Source organism: Cyanistes caeruleus, chromosome 20, assembly GCF_971803275.1.
Source record: "Cyanistes caeruleus chromosome 20, bCyaCae1.hap1.1, whole genome shotgun sequence".
Taxonomy (NCBI): domain Eukaryota; kingdom Metazoa; phylum Chordata; class Aves; order Passeriformes; family Paridae; genus Cyanistes; species Cyanistes caeruleus.
In genome coordinates, this window is record NC_141720.1 from 4,275,294 (window position 1) to 4,296,939 (window position 21,646).

Genomic DNA, 21,646 nt, shown 5'->3' on the forward strand with positions numbered 1-21,646 from the left:
GAGCAGGGAAACATCAGAGCAGCTACCAAATAAATAACTCCTGGAGTGTGCAGCATCCCTAGCAGAGACAGCCCCTGTCTGCCTCTGAGGGAGAACCTAAAAATACACATAGAAATTGGAAGCTGGAGACTAACTGCTTGCTTAAGTGGTAAATTTATTTCCTTAGGGATAAATCCTGATGCCTTTGAAGTCTGTGGCAAGGGTCCCACTTCAGTTCACTAAAGCCAAAGGCTTTGGCCTTTGCTGTTTCATGGGCTCTGGAGATTATCCAGAATGCAGACACTGCTGTGATTCCTCTGCTCAGTGCAGAGAGGGGAAGGCCATGCTGAGAAACAGACCTGTTGGACAATATGGAATAAAAACAGTGGAGAGCCAGGGATCTCAGAGTATGGGAGAAATACTGTCGTTAACACTTGAACATGTTGTGCGATAAATTACTCCTCTGCACAGAGTGGGAATGTTTCCACCCTTTTCTTCATCTGACACACCTTCTCCAGGGTTGTGTCTGCTAGAAAATGAGTCAAGCTGCTTTAAAAAAGGAAGGTGGGAATAAAGCAAAACTCAAGCAAAGTAAATACCAGTTCACTCGTTCTTACATACAAAAATGGCTGAGGTTTTTGCCAAAGTCAAGGAACAGAGGTTTTCTCATCGTTCTCCCTTCCTGGCCAGCAGCATTACAGGTCTCAGACTGCTTGAGTCTACAACCCTTCTGGCCAACACCACAGGGCTCTTTAAGTGCCAGTTCTCCAAATACTGTGCTTTGTGCAGAACATTTAATAGTTAAGGCTGAAAGCAGCTGAATACCAAGGTCCCTTTAGAAAAGGAGCTTGTGGGTTTTCTTTTCCCTTTGGAGGGTTGTTAATTTAATTTTAATCGAGGAAAGTTGCAATCCCATGGTGTTAGCCATGATTGGAGCCACCAACTTTCTGAGTGTTAAATTCTTGCCTTGCAACATTAGCATTTGTGTTGTACAGCCCTGACTGGCTTCCCCAAAGAGCAGTGAAATGAGAGAGTTAGCTGGTCTGGGAGTGATGGGGAGGAAGTGCAGTTATCCTAGCTCACTGTCAACTGGTGTCACAGGAATCATGATCACCTTCAGAGGCTCATTTGGGTTGGAAAACCCTTAGAGTTATCAAATGCAACTGTTAACCCAGGTAGATGTCCCCAGGTGCCACATCTAATGTCTTTTGGACACTTCCACGGATGGTGACTCCACCACTTCACTGGGCAGCTTGTTCCAATGCTTTACAAACCTTTTGGTGAAGAAATCTTTCCTACTCTTCATTCTTTTCCTCTCATCCTATTGCTTGTTACTTGGGAGCAGAACCTGTCCCCCACCCGAGTACAAACTCCTGTTAGGGAGTTGCAGAGTGAGAAGTTCTCCCCTGAGCCTCCTTTTCCTCTAGGCTGAGCTCCTTTAGCTGCTCAACACAGGGCCTTTTTCAGGTCTGGGCACATTTACCTTTGCAGCTTTGCTCACGTAGACCTCGGCATCTTCTCCAGTTAAGTAATTCAGCTGAGGCTGCTGCCAGCTGGCCCCAGTTTGTGTAGCTGTTGCCTGCTAATCTGAGCTGTGAGTGACTCCTGATAGACCTCAGGGGCAGAAAGCAAGGGATTCTGTCCATTGCAAATTCCTCTTGGAGTTGGGGGAGAAAGGTCCTCTGGGTCTCAGTCTCTTTCCTCCAGTCCTGAGCACCTGGCTCCTAAGTGACATTATACAGGAGGCAAGGCTTAACCTCCACTACTCAGTGGCCACCATAACCAATTTCTAAGCTCTTCACAAACCAAGTCTGGTTCCAAACTATTAAAATAATTTAATGCTGTAAGATGATCTGCTGGGAAAAAAAGTACTACTGCTGAGAGCCTTGAGCAGTTCACTGAAATCTAGGTGCAGTTTTTTCGTGCTGGGAGGCACCTGCGATTTCCTAAACTCTCCAAAGATCAAAAGCTGCTGCTTGGTAGCTTGGAGAAAGACAGAGACAGATCTTTTGCTCCCTTTGGAAGTTTTGTTACTTGCCCTCTGGGGATATAAAATTTTGCAATCCCAGCTCAATCTGTTCGAATTCCTTTCCAGCTATGTGGTCAGTACTCAGAATTAAATCCCAGGAAGAGGACTAGTGGTGCTCAGTGGGAAATTTCCTTGTAGTGAGGTCAGCTCCCTCCAGAACATCTGAGCTGGTCCCTGGTGGGACAGGAGAACTCACCAGATACACCATGGAGCTGATGCATTTTGGCAATTGCTGGTAATCACGTTGAGCATGCACTTGCTCCTCACACGATGTGAGAAGAGCTGTGAGTTCTCTGTGCTGGCTATGGGAATAAATACATGAGAGGGTGGGATTAGATATGTGAGTTGGGACTTCCTGTATCCTGTTACCTTTGTGCCTGGATTGGTTTGATTTCCCTCCACACCTATCTAGCCCTGGGGTCGCCCAGCACCTGACATAATCTTTGTGATTCCCTTTCAGATGTGGATGTTCTTCAGAGACTGGGCCTGTCAGGGAAAAGGCCATCGAGTGGATGGTCCTCCTCACGTGCAGTTCCTCAAGGAGTCATTCCTTTCAAATCAGGGGTCATCTTCACTCAGCGAGCCCGTGTCGAAGCGCCGCTCAGCACCCTCCTTCCCGCAGGCTCCACCTCTGACCTGCTGCTGGTGCTGAGCCTCTGCTCCCACCGCATCAACAACGCTTTTCTCTTTGCTGTCAGGAGCAAAAAGAAAAAACTGCAGCTGGGGGTCCAGTTTGTGCCTGGGAAGATCATCGTGTATGTGGGCCACAAGCGCTCTGTATATTTTGATTACAATGTCCACGATGGCCAGTGGCACAATATGGCCATCAACATTCGTGGCCAGACAGTCACTTTATTTACTTCTTGTGGGAAGCGCAGAGTACATGCGGATTTGCATTTTAAAAAGGACGAGGCATTGGATCCACACGGATCTTTCCTCTTTGGGAAGATAAGCCAGCACTCCGTGCAGTTCGAAGGAGCCATCTGCCAGTTTGATATTTATCCTTCCGCCAAGGCAGCTCATCATTACTGTAAATACCTGAAAAAACAGTGCAGGCAGGCAGATACCTACCGGCCAAACTTGCCCCCACTCATCCCCCTCCTGCCCAGGGACCCCAGTGCCTCCCCCAGCACCCCACAGCATACAGAGCCCTCGCTGCAGGGTCTGAAAAACCTGACCACTGCTGCCCCAAACGTGGAGTTTGGCAGGGTCACTGCACCCCTCAAGACGAGGGGTTCAGGTGCAACAACCATCACGTTGCTATCAACCCCACCATCACGGCCGAGACTGACTACCAAGGCCACCAAGGTGACAGTGGCCCCGCCTGTTCCGTCGAGTACCAAATCACAGGTACCCACCCTGTGCCCTCTCCCTCGGGGCACAGGGACAGCCCTCAGGGCGGCTCAGCCCACTCCCAGCACACACAGGGAGAAAACTCCCCTTCCCACTGCCAGAAGGACCCCACCAACGAGCCAGAGCCTGGTCACGGCCAGCAGGAAGGAGTCCAAGCATGAGACCAAAAAGAAGATCAACCAAAAACCAACCGTGGAGCCCCCTGAAGTGCCCAGCACTGTAAAGCCAACGAGGAGGGTGACTGATAACACAACGAGCAATGTCCACCTTGTTACCCTAAAGCAAAACCCAAGCCGTGGGCCCATCCCAAAGAAGCACGTGCCGTCCCCCACCAGGAGAGTGGATCCCAGTAGCATCCCTCTGGTGTACACCAAGCCACCCCTGGGGTCTGCCCGGCCTGCCTCCAGAGCCAGGGCACAGGCCTTCAACCTCACAACCCCGGCTGCCACCGATGGCTATCAAATCTTTGACCCCTTGGGACCCACTCCGTTTCCATTTGTACTGGGATATCCAGGAGTGAAAGGAGAGAGAGGACCCCAGGTATGTTCAGGCTCCTCATGGTGGCTGTTCCCCGTCACAGCTCGGCTCAAGGGCTGGCAGATCACAGCCTCCAAGGGCTTCTGTGAAGCTTCTCCAAGTGTGGCAGCCAAGCAGTGCTGCATTCCTGATCATCACAATTTTAGCATAAATCTCAGTTTGAACCCGAGTGTTCAGTGATGGTGGATGTCATGAAACATTTGTGGTTAAAGCTGCTGCTTAATGTTAGCTCTAAAAAAAAAAAAAAAAGAAATCCCATTTTCTTTTCCTTTAAATTGCTGGCTAAAATTTTAATGGCCAGGTTGGGGCTACCTTCTACACCCTTGGTTTATCTTCCATAGAAAAGCCAAATGCCTTAAAAACGTGCCTCAAGTTAACTATTTCTTGGCACTAGTTATTAATTTGTTTTGATCTGATATTCACAAATCAAGAAAATGCCCTGTTCCAGCAAATGCAAGTGAAGAGATGGCTTCAGTATTTATTTTTTTAAACAAAGTCTCATCTGTTTTTATGGTATAAGTTCTGCTTGGGTGTTTTGTTCTGTTTTTTATTTCTCATACTCTGCACTTAAAACATGCAGAAAGTTTCCTTTATAAATTTAACTACTGCATTCCACATAAAAAATACCCCCTTTCAGGTTGTGTATATTGGCCATTGTAGAAGCGTACACACGTTTTGTAATGCTAAAAGCACTCAGGCCCCACTAATTATCTGCTAGCTGTTCTTTTTTTTCTTTTTTTTTCCAAATTTGAGAATGAAAACATGATCTTTAAACTGGCCAACTTTTAGGGGGATTTGGTGTTCCAAACCAAACTGTCAATAGCAGAGAGGGGTTGTACATGTAAAATAAGTTTCTCCCAGACAGAGCCTTTGGTTGCCAAGATCCAGCCTGGAGGGAATTTTTACAGCTGACTTCTTAAAATAGTGGAAGAAGAGTTTACAGTGGAAATATTGAGGCTGGCGTAAGGCATGACCAGCACTTGTCCCTGCAGAGCTGCTCCGTGGTGCAAGTAACACCTAAAGCAGAATGGTTGGGTGTCCCCAAGTCCTCAATGGGAGCTTAGCAGTTTGTGTTTCCTCCTGTGTCATCTCAAAGCTGGGTGGTGATTTCTCTCCTGTTCTTTGGGTGTGGAATCGCCCAGGGTGGTGTTCTGTTCCCAGGATCCTGTCCCTGGGAGAGGTGAAGGTGGTGCCTGGGCAGGGGTTGAGCGTGGGCTGCAGGCACCTGTCCCTGATGGAGTCTTGGTGCCTGGAGAAGTTCTGCTAAATCCCTGAGTAGACAGAAAAGCTCCAGCAGTTTGAACTTTGAGCAGGCTTCTGTGTTTTGTGGAGAGTAATTTCAGGTATATTTCCAAGAGAAGAAATTCAGCAGTTGTGTGTTTCCCTTCAAACATCACTTAGCTTTAAGGGGTGAATCTGGGTGCCTGCTGCAAGCCCACCAAAATCCTGACCTCTGCCACCTTCTTGCTCTTCAAGTGTCATGAAGGTGACCAAGCTCTAAGCCCCTGCAATGTAAAGAGCTTATTCTTGAACTGGAGTGGAAAATCTCTCTCAAGCTTGTGAATCATAGCAAAGAAATGGATTCAGGCTGTGGAGGGCTGAGGGAAGAGATGTCAGGATTTTTCCATCCTGTCTGAGAACAACTGGAGTCCTGAACTGAGGGAAAGGAGAACTTTCTGAGGCTCTGTCTGGCCTTATTCTCTTTGACTGCTGGAAACAAAATCAGGGCTTGGGGAGGGAAAGGTTATGGCTTGGCTGGAGCTGGCTGCCACACGGTGCTCAGCAGCTCTGTGACTCACTCCCAGATCTCTGTACCACGCTTCCTTGGATGTCTCTGACGTGGGAAGGGAAAGAGGAGGAAAGATTGGAATGGGGATGACATGTTGAGAAATTAATGCAGCACGTCCATGGCCAGATGAGCATGTTTCAGAGCAAGTGCTGATAAATGTTCTGTGCTTGAGTAATTACCTGGCGCCACGCTCGTGCTGCCGGGCAGGCGTTCCTGATGAGGTCAGTGATATCCCAGCCCGGCCTGGCCAGGGCAGCCTGTGGGCTGGGAATGTCATCTGCTGTCTGGCACACCGAGGGAAGGATAAGGTGATTAATTAGGTTTTCCAGTTGCTTCCTGATACAAGGTCTCTTCAAGAAGATTGTCAGCCTGGGCAGGGAGGTGGCGGGGTGGAACTGCCTTCTGCCTGTTCAGCAAGGATTGGGGCCACCTTGGCTGTGATTTCTGGGCAGACTGGCAGCCACAGAACCCTTCCACCTAGAGAGAAAGGATTATTGTTCATCCTGATCATCCCAGTGGCAGCCATGGAGCAAGGCAGTGATGACTCAGGCTTTGTGGTGTCTACATTTCAGGCTTTGTGAATTCTACTAAAATAACCAATAGAATAATCTTAGCTGTGCAGAAAAGCCCCGTCCAACAATAGAGGGAGGGTTTGATGGTTAGAGGAGTGTGAGCAAAGGACTGAAAGGATTTATTTAGGAATAAAATTCAGCACCCTTCATGTATTAATCAGTCCTGAAGGACCACCTGGATGCTGTGCAAAAGGAAACGGAGATGCTGCATCCCACATGCAACTCCTGGCAGAGCATTAATTCTTCAGGAGTGTTGGGTTTGCTGAGCTGCTAGGGGAGAGGAGGGCAATATGTTCTTAAAAAAGAAAAACTTCTTGGGAGCCATTAATAACCACAAGCATTTGGGATCTCAGCTCTATGGTTTTTTCAGAGGGAAGAAATAACAAAAGGACACCCAGATATCGTGCAAAGTCAGTAATGCAGCACTGACTCAGCAGCTGGCAAAAGTCCCTCTGAATCATCCCCACTGCCCAAAGCATCTCAACCAGCCTTGCTCCAGAGCTCCAGGCCCTGCAGCATGACCCCAGCACATGGCTGGATGTAGCCTAAAACCTCCCTGAAAAGAAAAATGCGTACTGAAAAATAGCATGTGTTGTGAGCATGTTGAACTCCTGAACTAAGGCTGTGATGTGATGGGTGTTTGAATCCCCCAGTGGATGGGGTGTCATTTGCTTGTCAAACCAGCAGCAGGTTTGGCAGGGAGATTTTGGGGTGCTACTGTAGCCTCTCCCCTGCCCACCAGAACCATCTGCCAGGTAAAGCTGTGCTAAACCCTTTTCCCTGGCATGGCTGAGGTCTAGCACAGCATACCCTAAGCCAGACCTTTCTCTTCCTATATAAAGCTGCAATTCCATAGCTTTATAGCCCCTACAGCCAAGCCTCTCGACAAGTCTAAGGATTATTTTTAGAGCAAGAAAACCACCCCTTATGCTGAACGTGCAGGCAGAGGGATCACTAAAGGCTGTGGAAGCACTGAGTAACATAAGAGGAGCAGGGAGTGTGTGTCAAGGACACCCCCAACATCCCATTCAGAGGATGGGGGGTCCCTGAGCTCCATCCACATGGCCAGGGCCAGCAGCCCCAAGTTGGAGGCAGTGGTGGTGCCTGGCAGGCAGCTCCCTCTCCCTCCTCTCTGCAAGGCACATGTGCTTCCAGGCGCGTCCCCAGTCTAGACTGCTCCAGCTGCCATCCTCCGCACGAGCAGTTTGTCTTGGAGCCCAGCTCCTTCCCCAAAGAAGCAATCCCAGCCAATTCAATCAGTGGGCAGGGAAGAGAGGTGACTGGAAACACCGATAAAACATATGAAGTGCCTATTTCCAGTCCTCCTCACACCACAAAAGGCTATTTGAGCTGCCAGTCCATGATGAATTAAGGAACACACAACGTGTTTGAATATCTATTAATGAGTGAGTCATATTAATAATAAAAAAAGGGGAGACTGCATGCTTTGTATAATGCATGGGGAAAGTTTTATCCTTGCTCACATAATTGGATCGAATTGTTTTGGTAATTTAACCAGAAATATCCCTGAAGGGAAATTTTGCAGGCAAATGACCAAGCATCAGAGAGGTCTATTTGTGTAAAATAAAGTTAATTTTGAAGAGAGATAGCTGATAGTGTGTTCAAGATAAATGTGCTGCAAAGGATCTAGGATTGTACAAATATATACAAGTATTTTTATAAATTTTTAAAAATAGAAAGTGAGTAGTAGAGTAGGTGATCCCTCTATTCCTTCCCAGCCTTTCAGGCTGCCTTCCAAGGTCTGGGATTGCTCCAGCGTCCAAAGCACCCCCTGCAGAGCCTGTTCCTGAAATGTCTTCGTAGAAAAGTGGCTTCCATCAAGCTGGAACATTCATATTTTGTTATGTATTGTGCTGCTTCTCTGTGAGGAACCCAGTTGTGGACAAGGACCTTTGTGTGATAGGTATCACACAGACCCAGAGCAAACATCTGTGCCTAGCGAGGAAATCGTGTTACAAGGCTGGCTCTCCACCAGCAGCTCAGCTCCTGCCAGAATTATGAGGGCCTTTTGTTTTTAGACTGGTTGAAACCCAGACGTGTCCAAATTTTAATACGATAAGCCTGCCTTGGAGGAGAAAGCAACCAAAGTGCTGGGGGCTTTTTCCCCCCTAAAATTCTAGCTTTGTTTTAGGCAGGTTTTGAAGCCGTGCAGTGCCTGGCAATGATGGGAAGGTGACGAGAGGTTGGCAGGCTGTTGAAGATGAGGGTTTTTTCTCCTTCTATTCTCCCAAGCAGGGAATTTTGAATTCCAGTGCTGTCCCTGTAGCTGTTCAGTCCTTCCTTGCTGGTGCTTCCCAGATATACAAGGCTAAAGGGGTAGATTTGTGGCAGTGGCCATTTTTCCTGTAGGAATATTTCTTTTCTTCTTGGAAGAAAACAGTTCAGGTCCTTTATCTGCAGGGGGAATGTCACTCACTGCTCAGAACTTGGTGTCAATGTGGGGAGAAGCTTTTGATGTGTTTTCTGAACTCCTTTTTAAGTTGATTTTTACCAGAGGCATTAGCACCTGAGAAAGAAGAATGATCTCTCTTCTGTCCTCAGTCCTAGCAGTGTTTTGCACTCTGAAATACTTTTCTGGGACACAGGAGAACTGTGCCACTAGTGGCTGGGCAGAAATACCTTGGGAAGACCCTAAAGTAGATATGTCCATCTGTCAATATGCACTAGAATATGAGTTCAATAATTTCCTGGGAAGTCTCATCTCTTTGCTGCCAGGCTGAGTACTCACCCCTGGGGAAACAATTACAGGAATCCTTTCCTATCTGACCAAGTTGATTCAGGAGTCATTTCCCAATTTCCAGCACCAATTCCTGTACTCGGTGTGTTTTAATACAAGTCTTCCACAGCAGGTTTGGCCTTGCTGAGTTTGGAGCTCAGAAGGCACCTTGCTCCCTGCAGCACTGCTGTGGGCAGAGGAAGCAGTGTGAGGGGGGTCACAGTGTGGGAGAGGCAGAGGTATAAATTAGCAGCAAGAGGAAATGGCAAGATTTTCCTTATCCTCAGGCTCCAATGTATTTTCCTTTCAGACAAGTTCGTTTGATTTTCCATTTGCAATTTGAAGCTCAGAGAGCTGAGATTTAAAAAAAAATAAAAAAAAAAATAAAAAATAAAGTCCCTTTTGCACCAGAAAGTTTCCCAGCAGCAGCTTAGAATAAATCCTGTAATCATCTTGTGGGATCGGTCATCATTGCTAATGCTACCGTGGGAAACTGAGAAGGGTTAAACTTTATTGTGGCTGCCATGAGCTGCTTCAGGAGCTGCTCGGGCTGGTTAACAGCTCAGCTGTTTGGCTTCAGAAGAGAGAGTATCTGCTGCTGCCGAGTTTCTCCTTGATCTGTGATCTTGCTTTGTGTGATAACAGGGTGGGTGTTCTCTGCCATCAGTTTGCAGGAGGAGCGGGCAAGGAGCCAGGGAGACAAAGAGACAAGAGCCGCGGTGCCAGGAGCAGTCGCTCGCCACAGGAGGCCTCAGCTTTGCTGTCCCTGCAATGGAAGGGCAGGGGCACAGCACTGCTGTCCTCACCCCTGCCAGCAGCAGGAAATCTTCCTGCCCCTTGGAGCACTGCCCTCTGCTCCTGAGGGAATTCTCCAGGGCTGCCCTGAAGGGACAGAGGAGAGGTCGCTGCAGGCTGTGTGGCCTGAGCTGGGGGTGGAGGTGTCTCTGGTGAGGGCAGGGGCTGTGGGGGCACCTCGCTGACAGACATCTCCTGCTCTCCCTGTGGAGCCCTGTGCTGGAGCAGGACTGCATCCATCATTTGTGAGCAGCTGGGCCCCGATCCAGGCCCATTCTCCTCTGGCTGCCTCTCCGGATGCACGTTTTCCCCGAGTGTATCTCAGCATTGCTCTCCCCAGGCAAAGCCACTTGTGGATGTGGGGCTCTTGCTTGAGAACGTGGGCTGGGTGGTGCTGAGGCAGAGGGGAAATGAGTCACTGGGAAGGCACAGTCCATGTCCCATCCAACCCAGCCACCAAGGAACTGGGAAACGGGAGAAGTACAAAGTGGCCTCACGCTGTGTCACTTCTCACTGTGTCCATCCACTGCCCCAGCCCTCTTCCACCTTGGCTTCAAATTTAGAAGTGCTCTAAATTCTAAACATTCTTACCTTCTGCAGTTCATTAGTGGCTGGCACCTTTTAGCCAGTCATCCCACTGTCACCTTACCCTCTAACTCCTGAGGAAAGGCAAAAATAAGTCTGAAGGGATGACAAATCCAAGCACAGTGGCGGGGCCTCCTGAATTGTGCACTGCTCTGTGCTTTTCCAGCTAGAAGCCTTTCTCTCAACTCTGTATTCCCACTGCTGGTATTAACTCTCTCCTTATTTTTGTGTTAGCTTCAGTCTGTTCTGAGCAGCACACATTTTTGGAGAAGGTTTTTGCTCAAGTGGCCAAGTACAATTGCAGCTGCTGTTAGCAGGAAGGTGGAAAAGGTCACCTCAGTTCTGGTACACGGGGAACACCGTGCTCAGACAGTTGCATCTCCTCTTTTACTTCTTCTAAGGGTGTAAATGGGGATGGGTTTTGGTGGAGGAGAGATTAAGGACTTGGATTAATCTCTGATAAACCCTATTAAAACCATTGCTGCCTCAGTTGCACTGGATTCGTAGTTTGATAGTTATCATCCCAACTAAGAGGGCAGAGGGATATTTTTAATAAAAGCTGTGATTCTGGAACACAATTATACACGAGGCTTTAAAAACCCCTACAATTACGTGTCTCTTTGCACAGCTGTATAATTACATTATGCACGGGGCCCTGAGCTGGCACAATGGCAGGTTAAAACACTGGGATATTGCTAAAATGAGGGTCAGCTGTATCAATGAGGGTTGTTAATACAAAGAGCAGTAATACTGTGTTAGCCAGCAGTAAGCAGCTGGCAGAGGGGTCAGATGAAGTGTCCCACGCTATGGACAGGGCAGGCAGGGCTGGGCAGCAGCAGTGGCTCATATGGTGACAGAAGTCCATCCCTGTGTGTCACAGGGAGGGACATTAGCTCTTCTGTGCTGTGTAGGCTCTATTAAAACAGGCCTTTTCTTGTTATATTTACCTTTTTTTTTGTTGTGCTGATAAATTAATAGGGCAGAGGACTCTGTGCTTTGCTTATGCCTTCCTTGACTTTTTATTTTCTACTGTGCCAAGTTTGGCTCTTAAAATAAATCACTTTTATACAATTTAATGTGCAGCTTTAGGTGAGGGTTGGTGTAAAATATCAGGGGAGTACTTATCCATCAGTTACCTGTATGGTTCAGGCAAGCTTTCTCTTTCCAAAATCTTTTCCTGAGAAAAAGGAATGAGATTTAGAGTAGGGATCTCCTGGGTTGATTTTTTTTCTTACTGAATCATGCCCTTGATGACTCCTGGGAGCTGCAGTAGATATCATGAGCTTTTTTGCTCCTGCTGATGGGCAGCAATGAGCAGCAGGACCAGCCTGGCGGTGGCTTCGTGCAGGGAGGAGATCCCACAGGGATGGATGGCCCAGTGGGAAGGGAGCAAGGCCAGGATGTGGCCATGGGGCTCATCCTGCGTCTGCTCCATGCACTGCACCTTCACCCCTGTGGAATGTTGCTCCTGGACCTGCTGTCCCACCTGCCATGCAGTCAGAGAGCTCAGGCTGCCTTCCAAAGAGCCTTCAGCCGGCTGCTCTGGATGTGTCTCTCCACTGAATGCAGTGGAAACTTGTCTTTTGTAGCAAGCTACCAGAATATAAATCCTCTGGGAGACGCTTTAATTAACAGTTATTCTTGTCAGACATGTTTGGCTTGGGGAAAAAGAAGTTTTGAGGAGTTACTAGGAGTTGCAGATGGCTCTTCAGAAATCTGGATTCTCCAGCCCATTGAAAAAAAAGAATAAATAGATGAACAAATTCAAAGGAGTTCAAACCTCATTGGTTAAGTATTTTTTCCTAACCTGTTTCAGATCAGTGCACAGCTGGGCTCCTAATATCTCCACTTCGTTCCTACCTCTTCCAAGAGCCCCCACTTCTCTGACATGTATTACTCGACCTTTCCTTTGCTACAGAACCATATTTAAGAATTTCCAGCATTGACACCAATTTTATTACATTTCATAACTTGCTGCTCTAAAATATGAAGTGCTGGGGTTACACATAATCACAGATTATGTTGTAACTCATGTAGGAACCTCCAATACCAAGAGCTGCACGTGTCCAGCTGATAGAGATTAGAACACACAGAGTGCTTCCCTTGCCAAGGTGCTAACACAGAGCAGGAAAACCCAAAGCTGGGAGAGTTGTGTTACCCCTGTGATCCAGCACAGGCCCAGGAGAGGGGAAGCACGAGACACAGCTGTGATCCTGGGAATGCAGGCTGCAGCAGAAAGATGGGGATGCTCTGTCTCTACTCTGTGGAAATACGTGCTCCTGCAGATGTTTTTGTGTGTGGCTTTTTATCCCTTTTTAGTAATAGCATAAGTTAAAGGGAGATTTTGGCTGTGGTGCTGTGATTGGTCCTTCTCCCCATGTGTTCTCTGAATGATTGTGTTATGGGTCTCTGTGAAGCACTGATGAGCACCATCCTGTTACAGAACCATCACTAAAACCTGTTTTTGTTTTTCTAGGGCCCACCAGGTCTGCCAGGCTTACCAGGACCCCCTGGCAAGAGAGGTTCTCGAGTAAGTGCTTTTAAAACTTCCATCCATTTGTATTTGTGTTTGAATTTGCCTGTCCCGTGGTTCCAAGGGCTGTTGTAGTTCCTGTGGCTGAGTAATGGTTTCTTCAGGCCCCTCTCTGTTGAGATCTGGTCTGCTTCTCTCTCATACCCTGTTGGAGGTTTTCAGGAGGCCACATTGGTGATTTGCAGCCTCCCTGAGCTAAGGTTTGTCATTGGCAAGGGCTGGGGGTGGATGTTTCCAAATGCATCCTGTCAGAAGAATGAGATCTGTCTGTCTCGTTTTGTTTCCAGTATCTGTTCCTTCTTGCAAACCCACTGCTGAATATTAGCTTTGGCTGCTTTTTGTACTCCCCTTCGCTCTCCCCAGCTTGACAAATTGTTTAGTTCAAGGTCCTTCATCAGTGTGACCATGGTCCAGGACCAAGGACACGACACACACAGAAATGAGGTTTTTTGACTGAGACCTGCACTCTGACTCCTTATCAAGCTCTGAAGCAGAATGCCTTATCTGCTCAGGAATTCGCAATGGCTCTCGCAGAACTTCTTCCTCCCCAAATGAAATTCTGATGCAGATCTTTGAACACTGAGTGCTGTGCTGAGGAAACATCTGGAGCTGAGTGCTGCAGCTAGCTGTGAGAAAAGCCTTCTGCGCTGGCCTAGCTCTCCCAGGGCTGGGCAGTGTGCCTGACCTGGATACAGCGAAGTGCTGGCACTGTTCTCCTGGCAGCACACTGCTCTTTTCCTGGGAGCACACTGCTCTTTTCCAGTGCTGTCCCACAGGGTACAGCCATGGAGCCCCTTCCCTCAGCCCTGCACTGGTGTGGGCTGGGAATCCAAAGGTGTGAGCCTCTGAGGCTGGAAGAAGGGAATATTTGGAGCTGTGATCCAGGCAGCATCCTGGCCTGGCAGCAGAGGGAGATTTCCTCACACATGCTTGGCTAAAACTCAACCCCCGTGTAATGTCTTTAAAGAACAAGCAAGAGGCTGAGAGCTGGGAGGCTCGGCATTCCCCCAGGACACTTGTTACACTCCTGTGAGATCTGACAGTAACCAGCAAAAATAAACTCAGCTCCTTTCTCCAACAGGAAAATGCAGGTCTGCAGCACCCCTGGAGCCTGGGCCTGTGTGAACAGCCCTGAAAGCTGATTTGGGCTGTCAGTGAGCGGGGTTAGGCAGCACCAGGCTCTTGTTTATGGATGGGACAAACTGTTCCATTTTAGAGAAGTTTTTTAGTGAAGCATCAGCCCTGATATCTTCTGTCACAAGTGCCCAAGCTGCTCCCACATCAGTAGATTGCCCGGAGCTGCCATTTCTTGGCATCTCCATTAAAGCTGGAAATTGGTTCCTACCCCAGCTCATTGCTTTTGAGGGGTGTTTGGTGTTACTTCTGGCAATCCTGTGGTTTTCAAGCTAAACTCCAGGTCTGGAGTCCCCAGCTTCATCCCCTGTCTGCTGTATGAGTGGCCAAATTTCAGCTCTACATCCCCATTCCACCTGAGTTTCTTCTGAAGGAAATAGCATCATGGAAGCTGTGTCACAATTGTCTGTTATTCCCCAGCTGTGGCATGCTCCATCCTATATTTAAGATGCTCCTCTGAAAGACAATAAGCAATAGAGGGTTTCTGAGCTCAATCCCTGCCAGAGGTGCTGAGAATTGGTCCAGGAAAGAGTTCCCAGTTAGGAAGTGCTCAGCACAGCTGAGCCTGGCTTGGCTCAGACCTCTGCAAAGAGGCTGTGCTAATTTTGGGAGGGGGCAGAAGGGTCACTCTATGAATGTCTGGCCTGGAGCACTGGAGACAGGACTTCTCTGTGCCTAAATTGTTTTGACTTTGGGATGTGTTTCTTCTGGTAATTTTTTCTTGTGTCTCTTTGGGGTTTATGGATTTCATTGGAAAGTGGAGCTGCCAGGAACTAAGACAGGCTTAGGGGAATTCTTGCATCTTTTGCTGTGCTTGAAAAACTTAAAAATAAATGTGCAAGATTTCAGGGGTCATGTTCTACCTCTCTTAACCTGATCCTCCAAAAAAAGCAGCTGCAGAGTTCTTGCACCAGCCCATGGATAAGCCATGAGGTGTCCCATCAGGCTACAGCCCAAGTTTGGAGCTCCAGAGGAGAGGTGGGCATTGCAGGCAACTTTGCAGTGCTGGATGCAGAGGAAAGGAAGGGTCTTTTTATCACCGGTGCAATTTATGCATGAAATTAATTGCCCTTGTTGTAACTTGTGTAATTTCTATGTTATTAATGTTTATAACAGTTGCCTGACACATTTGAAAATCCAGTATCAGCATTTGATTTGTGGCTTTCTGTAGCTGTGAAGTTGCCTCATGTTGATGTGTAGTGCAGAATTTCCACCCCCTATTGTCTCCTCCCTTTGTTCCTCCTGTATTGGTCAGGATGAAAATGAAATCTCTGATTAGCCTTTGCCTTGAGAGTGAGACTGTGGTGGGTGAGAGTTTGTAAGGAAATCTGTTTGTTCCCATGGATCTGGTTTTCAGCAGATGGGTATCACCAGACCTGCCTGTGTAGTCTGAGGGTGGCAATGCCACCTGCTTTGCAAAAACACATCCCAGACTCCGTAACAGCATGGGAGAGGCTCTGATTAGGACATATCTCAACATTCAAGAGCAATCAGAGGCAATTCAAGGCAGGGTAGCAGTGTGGATAGTATGGTAGTCTTGTTGAAAATTACAATTTCTCCATTTTTAAAAGCCAGTCCCCATTCCAGGAGCATGGAATTTGTTGTACACCCTGTCACTCCAGCAGCAGGGGCCAACTGAGACAGATTCAGGCTATTCCTGTGCTCTGCTCTCTGCAGCTATGAAAGCAAATTTTCATAACAAGTGAAAACTGGGTGTTTCTTCTTCTCATTATTTCCTGAGGGACTGCAAGAGAAATGAGTTTAAAATTGCAATAGGAATGGCTAATAACACTATCTCAGGCGCTCTCCAACCTCTAGAGATAGTGCTGTAGATGGAAGGGTTTCTCTGTCCATATCGTTAGGATGGTTTTCAGCTTTCATGTCTGCATTAAAGAGTTTGAGACATAAGAAGAGATCTGTCCACACAGTTTGTTCTTGCATAAATGTGCTGTGTGCCTGAACAAGTGTCTGTGTAAGACCTAAGGGAGCAAGGAAGGATTTCCCCAGCTTTATATGATGTGAAATGGCAGGCAGCTCATGGGATGGCTTTTCCGTGGTGCAAAGCGTGAGTGGTGGCACTGGGGGTGCACAGGGTGACACCCCCAGTTCTGTGCAAGCCGTGTGTATTGAGCTTTTCTTTCTGACCTTTGCATTTCTTCAAGCATCAGGGTCTCCCAGGGAGGCAGAGTCTGGGATTTGCTCTCAGGGATGTGCCAACAAGCTCTGCAAGGAGCTGTCAACAAAGGGCTCTCACTGGAGCAATAATTCCTTCACCACTGTAGCTTGTTCCTGCCTCAGCCCAGGCTCTGTGAGCTTCACCCAGTGCTGCCTGCATGAGGGGCTGCACATCTGCAGCCACCACCAATTGTGGCTCATTCCCCTGGTGTAGTTTGACCAGCAAAGTACCCACAGCTTGTGCAGGGCTGCAGAAAAGTGCTGTGAGGAGTGACACTTAAACTCTGCCTTCCAGATGAGGCTGTGCAAAAATCCAGTCACCTGTTTTGCCTCTGCATGAAGGAAACAGCAAGTCTCAGGTACATGCCAGACAGGAGTCCAGTTCATGGGATGGTTTTGGGTTGAAAGGGATCTTAAAACTCATCTTGTTCCAAACTGACACCATGGGCAGGGAACCTTCCACTAGACCAGGCTGCTCCAAGCCCTGAACAACCTGGCCTTGGTTGTTTGCTCAGCCCTCAGGACAGCAAGAAAAGAGCAACAGTCAAATTTTCCAAAACACTGAAATAATTGTGGAAGCCAGGTCCCACTGGAAGTCACTCCTCTGGCAGGTGAGCAGACACAGCTACAAGAAGAGTTTCATCCCCAGAACATGTCAGAGGCAGGACCATCAATAACAAGCCTGACATGCTGGAATTGCTCTTGGTTTGAATAAACTCTGAGACACCAGGGGGGAAATCCAAATGGATGGGTGAAGGGAATACACATGTGTACTCCCTGATGCTTCAGGATGCACTTGCCATCCTCCTGTGAACCACAGCAACTTGAAAGACTGGGAGGTCCCAGTGTAACATGTCCCTGTTACATTTGGTCTGTGGTTGGAAAAAATCTCCCTTTCCTTCAATATGCAGGGCTTCCCTCCTGAAACAAGCAGCTCAGTCAGCTGTGGAGATTCCCCAGTATCCTCATGCCATTAGGAAGATTTTCCAATTTCTGAAAAGTGTTTAAAGAAACAGTTTGTTTGGCTTCACTTCAAATATTTAGCTCTTTTTCAGCAAGCCAGAGGTCACAGTGGGATCTGTAGGTCAGAAGCAAAGTTGCTTTACTCAGTGAAACCCCAAGACATAATGAGTTTCAAATGAGCGGTCATTCCTCTGACTGGAGCTCTCTAGCATTTAGCAGGAGCTGGAAGGATTTTTTTCCCCCTTCTCTGTGAATGCTAGAGGGTTGTGGGGGGAAAATGCACAGTTATACTTTTGTTAATTTTTGTGGGCTGTGAACCACCAGGCATAAAAGCGCTTCTGTGAGCAGGGTCCCATCTCCAGGCATCCCCGAGCTGAACTGGGTGGCTCAGTGTCCTTTTCAAGTAGCATCGTTCATGCAGAAGGCATTCCAGGGAGAGGGGAAACCCCTCCTCACTTGGAGAACACATTCAGGGATTGTTCTGTCTCCGTGCCACGGGGCAGCCTCGGGCTGCTGCTGTCCCATGGTAAAATTTTCCATGGGGTACAAGGCTTGGAAGGTTTCAGAGATGCAAGTCTGCCTGCTGCTAGATTGGATTTCTCCAGAAGATATAGGAAAGCAAAAGGTGGGGAAATGAGCACCAGAGCAAATAGTGACACATGCACTGGGATTTTTTCATTTAGTGGTCTCAGCATTGTCCTACCCTGGGTGTAGATAAGAGGAGCAAAACCAATGTATTGATGATAAATATATTTGGGAGAATCCAAATTTCTAGGTGGGAGTGGTAAATTGAATTAATCCAATATAGCAATTAGCTGTTGCTGACAGCTCCTGAGGCAGCTGCTATCCTGTGCTTTTTGTTACTCAGCCCATCTAGCTGTACCACACAGCATCGTCCTCCTCTGCCAAGAATGTGGGTGGAATCCCAGATTCAGGACTCACCATGTTGGAACACATCAGGATCAATTATTTTTTTACAATTTTTTGGGCTGCTGGCAGACAACACCCTTTTCTCTCCACACTTGCCAGAGCAGTTTCAGATGTCTAACACAAGCCCCAGAACTGGTCACAGCAGTTTCCTTCATGCCAGACTGGACTTCCCACTATCATTTCATCACCAGGATAAGACCACATGGGTCTTCAGGGACAGGATGAGTCTCTGACCCTCCTTTGCCTGGATTACACTGGATGCACTCTGTCAGACTCATTGAACTTGGTGGTGAAGACTCTGTTTTATCTCAAGAGTCTCTGTTTTCATAATCACACTTTTAATCACTAGAAACTGTGACTGGATTCTTCCTCCCTTCTCCCTTCCGTCTGGTTAAGGCTTTTTAGGATTTTGTTGCTGTGCTTGGGTTTACTCTGGAAGAACCTGCACCAGATTTTGCTGGGTGTGTGATTAGTCTCTTATCCAGGGCTCTGGATTGGCAGCTGAGCTTCCCACGTTCCAGGTTTCCTCCTGGAAACCATCACTTTCATCTGGGAGTCGCCCCACACCGAGCTGCTCCCTCCAGCCTGACACTGCTGTAAGCTTGCCCTGGGCTGTGGTGGAGCACAAACTTCAAATGACTGCACTGCTGTGGGCTTTGGGCCAAGCTGCCTCACTCCAAAGTTGAATTACAGCTGAATTCCCTCCTCAAATCCAGCAGCAGGCTGGATTTATGAACCCTGTTCAGAGCTACCTCGATTATTGCTTATGTGCAAAAGCTTTTTAGGAACTCATCTTTTATAGAGACTTTGCTGGCCTGATTTGTGTCACTTATTATTCATTTTCCTACATATCTGAGACTTGAAAGACTTGAGCTGAAGCACTTTTGCCACCACAGATTTATTGAATTACCTTAAGCAGCACATTCAGTCTCCGTTTCAGTGTTTCACCCAAAAAGGTGGACAGGTTTTGCTGGGAAGATGAATTTTGCTCAGTGTCCAGGTGCTCTGGCTAGAGCAGCTGTATGGGTTTTCAAGTGAGAAGCTGATACTCAAGCACCTTAATTTTAATTAAAGCTCTTTCAGTTTCACTGGAAATTCACAGACAGGCCAAACAGGAGAATATCAGGTGAAAATTTTTAAGGAAATTAAGAATGGGGCAATAAACGTATTTGGGTTCAGGCTGAAAATTTGGAATGAGTTTAAGAATGGGATGTTAATTTAGGTAAAATCTGCCATTTGAAAAGTTCAGTCTCAATATTTTAATTAAGCAGCCTCTTGCAGAAGAGCAGCATGTTGCAAAATATCGCTGAGCATTCAGCAACTGTCTGTACCACAAGATGCAATTAAAAAAGGCATTATCTTCTATTAAAATGCAGTAAAAATAAAACTGAATAGAGATCAGTGCACTGATATTCTCTAGGAAGACAGCAAGGGCACTGAACTTGGTTGGCAGTGGCATGTTGAACTGCAGTGATTTTCCTCGGAAATCAGACCCTGAAGATTTTGGCCCCAAAATGTTCATTGAAAATCCTGCAGAATGCTGAGTGGTTTTTTATCCCCTTGCCTGTACTCCCCTGTACTGTGGGTACATAAAGACCTCCTCATGGTAGTGCAGAGCTCTCACACGTTCTTGGCAGAATTCTTGAGTTGAATTTTCAGGTTGTTTCATCTCCCAGGAACGTGTTCAAGAGGACTTAGAATTGTTATTACTCTGCCTGAAAGGTTAGCAGATCTTCTGTGCTGTGTATAATCCAGGCATAAACTATTCTTAGCTGCTTATTCCAGATAACTCCTTAAATAGTCTTCGGAAAATATGCAGGGTGCTTTTAAAATATGATGTAAAATGAGATACTGGTGTATGTGATTTGAGGTAGATACTCTGACAGTGTCACTGGCTTGTGAGAACTAAGGAAAAAAAAAGATTTAACTATGTGAAATATGGGTTTAAAGGGTTTACAGGGACTTACTGCTATTCCTACTGTTTTGCTCTCTGATTATCCATTTTCTTTCCAACCTCTAAAGGCAAAAATCCGGTTGGCTTTTAGGGAAAGTGACTTGACCCCAAAGAACTGAACAATTTTCCTTTCGTAATTACTTCTGTTCTCTTCAATTCTAAGCAAAAAAAAAAAAAAAAAAAAGTAGTTAACACCCCCGCACACTTCCGCTCCCCTCTGCCTGCTTCCATCCCCTTCTGCTGGAGCTTGGACTCCCCTGACCTGTGGAATGTTTGGTTTACCCAAATTATCTCAGTGTCATGACATGTCCTGTGGTGACAGACACACATCCCCTTCCGCAGGGGCCGGTGGGATCCCACAGCTGAGTTTCCCTCCGTGGGTGCCAGGAGGGTCCCGGTGCCACCATCCCCTGCCAGGGCACCCCAGGGCTCTGGGGCTAAAGTCTGGCACAGCCCAGCCAGAGGCTTTTGGCTGCTCCAGGATTCATGCAGATTCCCCCCATCTCCTTCTGACTCTGTTTTGTGTTTGTTGTGTGTTTTAGGGTCCTCCAGGTCCCCATGGAAACCCTGGCTCACCTGGCCCCCCAGGACTGAAAGTAAGTATGAGCTTGTGAGAGGAGCTTTCACCTCCCCATCCCACAGGACATCCTGGGGGAAGGACAGCTTCCTTTCCTCCTGCTCTGGACAAAAAGACAGTAGCTGAAGCCATCTCTCCCTGCCTCCTGCTCTCACAGGGGCTCTCCAGCAGCACAGCTGAGGCCTTTTCCTGCGCCAAACCCTGCTCTGTGCCTCCATCCTTGCTTCTCCTGAATTTCAGACTGCCAAATGAGGATCCTCATTTGCCAGGGCACAAACTGCTACGCTAAGGGCAGTGGAGTCCTTCCTCCAGAGCTCCACCTGCTCTGAATTTCTTTGCTTTCACATTTCCCTCCTCTGGATTTTGCAGCTTGCTCCTCTCCCTTTGTGTCTGGGCAGTGGCAGGAGTGTCTGGCAGCACCCAGCATCTTCCTCTGCTTTCCTGCTCCTGAAACTCCTTCCTCTGTCTTTCCCTCTCCAGAGTTTCTTGGAACTCTGAGCTCTATCAGTCCTCCCAAACTGGTCTCATGGATTCCTCCTAGATGCCCTCACCTCTCCCAGGAGGACTCACAGACCTCCTGCAGTTCCAGGGGGCCTGTGTTTCATCCTTTTCTCCTGCACACACATTCCCTCCTGGGGCACAGCGAGGTGGGAGTCACCCCCTGCAGCTGGACCCTCTCCCTTTGCCTGGGATTGAGCCCAGATGTGGCTCTGGAGGGGTCCTAACCCAGTGTGCAGCAAAACACTTCCAAAAGGTGTTTTAATCCCCAGCTCATTCTGTGTGTAAGGCTTTGTGTTACCTAAAGACTGCAGTTCCTGGAAAACTGGTTTGGATTGCTTTGGTATGATTGTTTACAAAGGAATAGGTTTATATTTTATAACATCTGTGTTGGACTAAAGAACAACAGAGTTTGGAGAGGCAATACTTAGCAGAGATTTTCAGTACCAGGGACGCTCAGCCAAACAGAGAAAGGTGAGAGCAATAGTTCTGTCTTTTCATGATCT

General features: G+C 47.6%; 1 protein-coding gene across 6 annotated transcripts in view; it reads left to right on the forward strand.

Annotated features, from left to right (window-relative positions):
* COL27A1 (collagen type XXVII alpha 1 chain) overlaps positions 1-21,646 on the forward strand; it is a 184,895-nt gene that overhangs the window by 57,203 nt on the left and 106,046 nt on the right. For 5 of the 6 annotated variants that reach the window (XR_015278128.1, XM_023938094.2, XM_086857913.1 and 2 more), the window contains 3 exons: positions 2,469-3,901; positions 12,853-12,906; positions 20,608-20,661. Coding sequence is in view for 4 of the 6 variants with exons in the window: in XM_023938094.2 (XP_023793862.2) it covers positions 2,469-3,901; positions 12,853-12,906; positions 20,608-20,661 (1,541 nt within the window). In the remaining 2 variants the exon portion in view is untranslated. Of the gene's footprint in view, positions 1-2,468; positions 3,902-12,852; positions 12,907-20,607; positions 20,662-21,646 lie in introns of those variants that run through there. The other variant, XM_086857916.1, reaches the window with a different exon arrangement.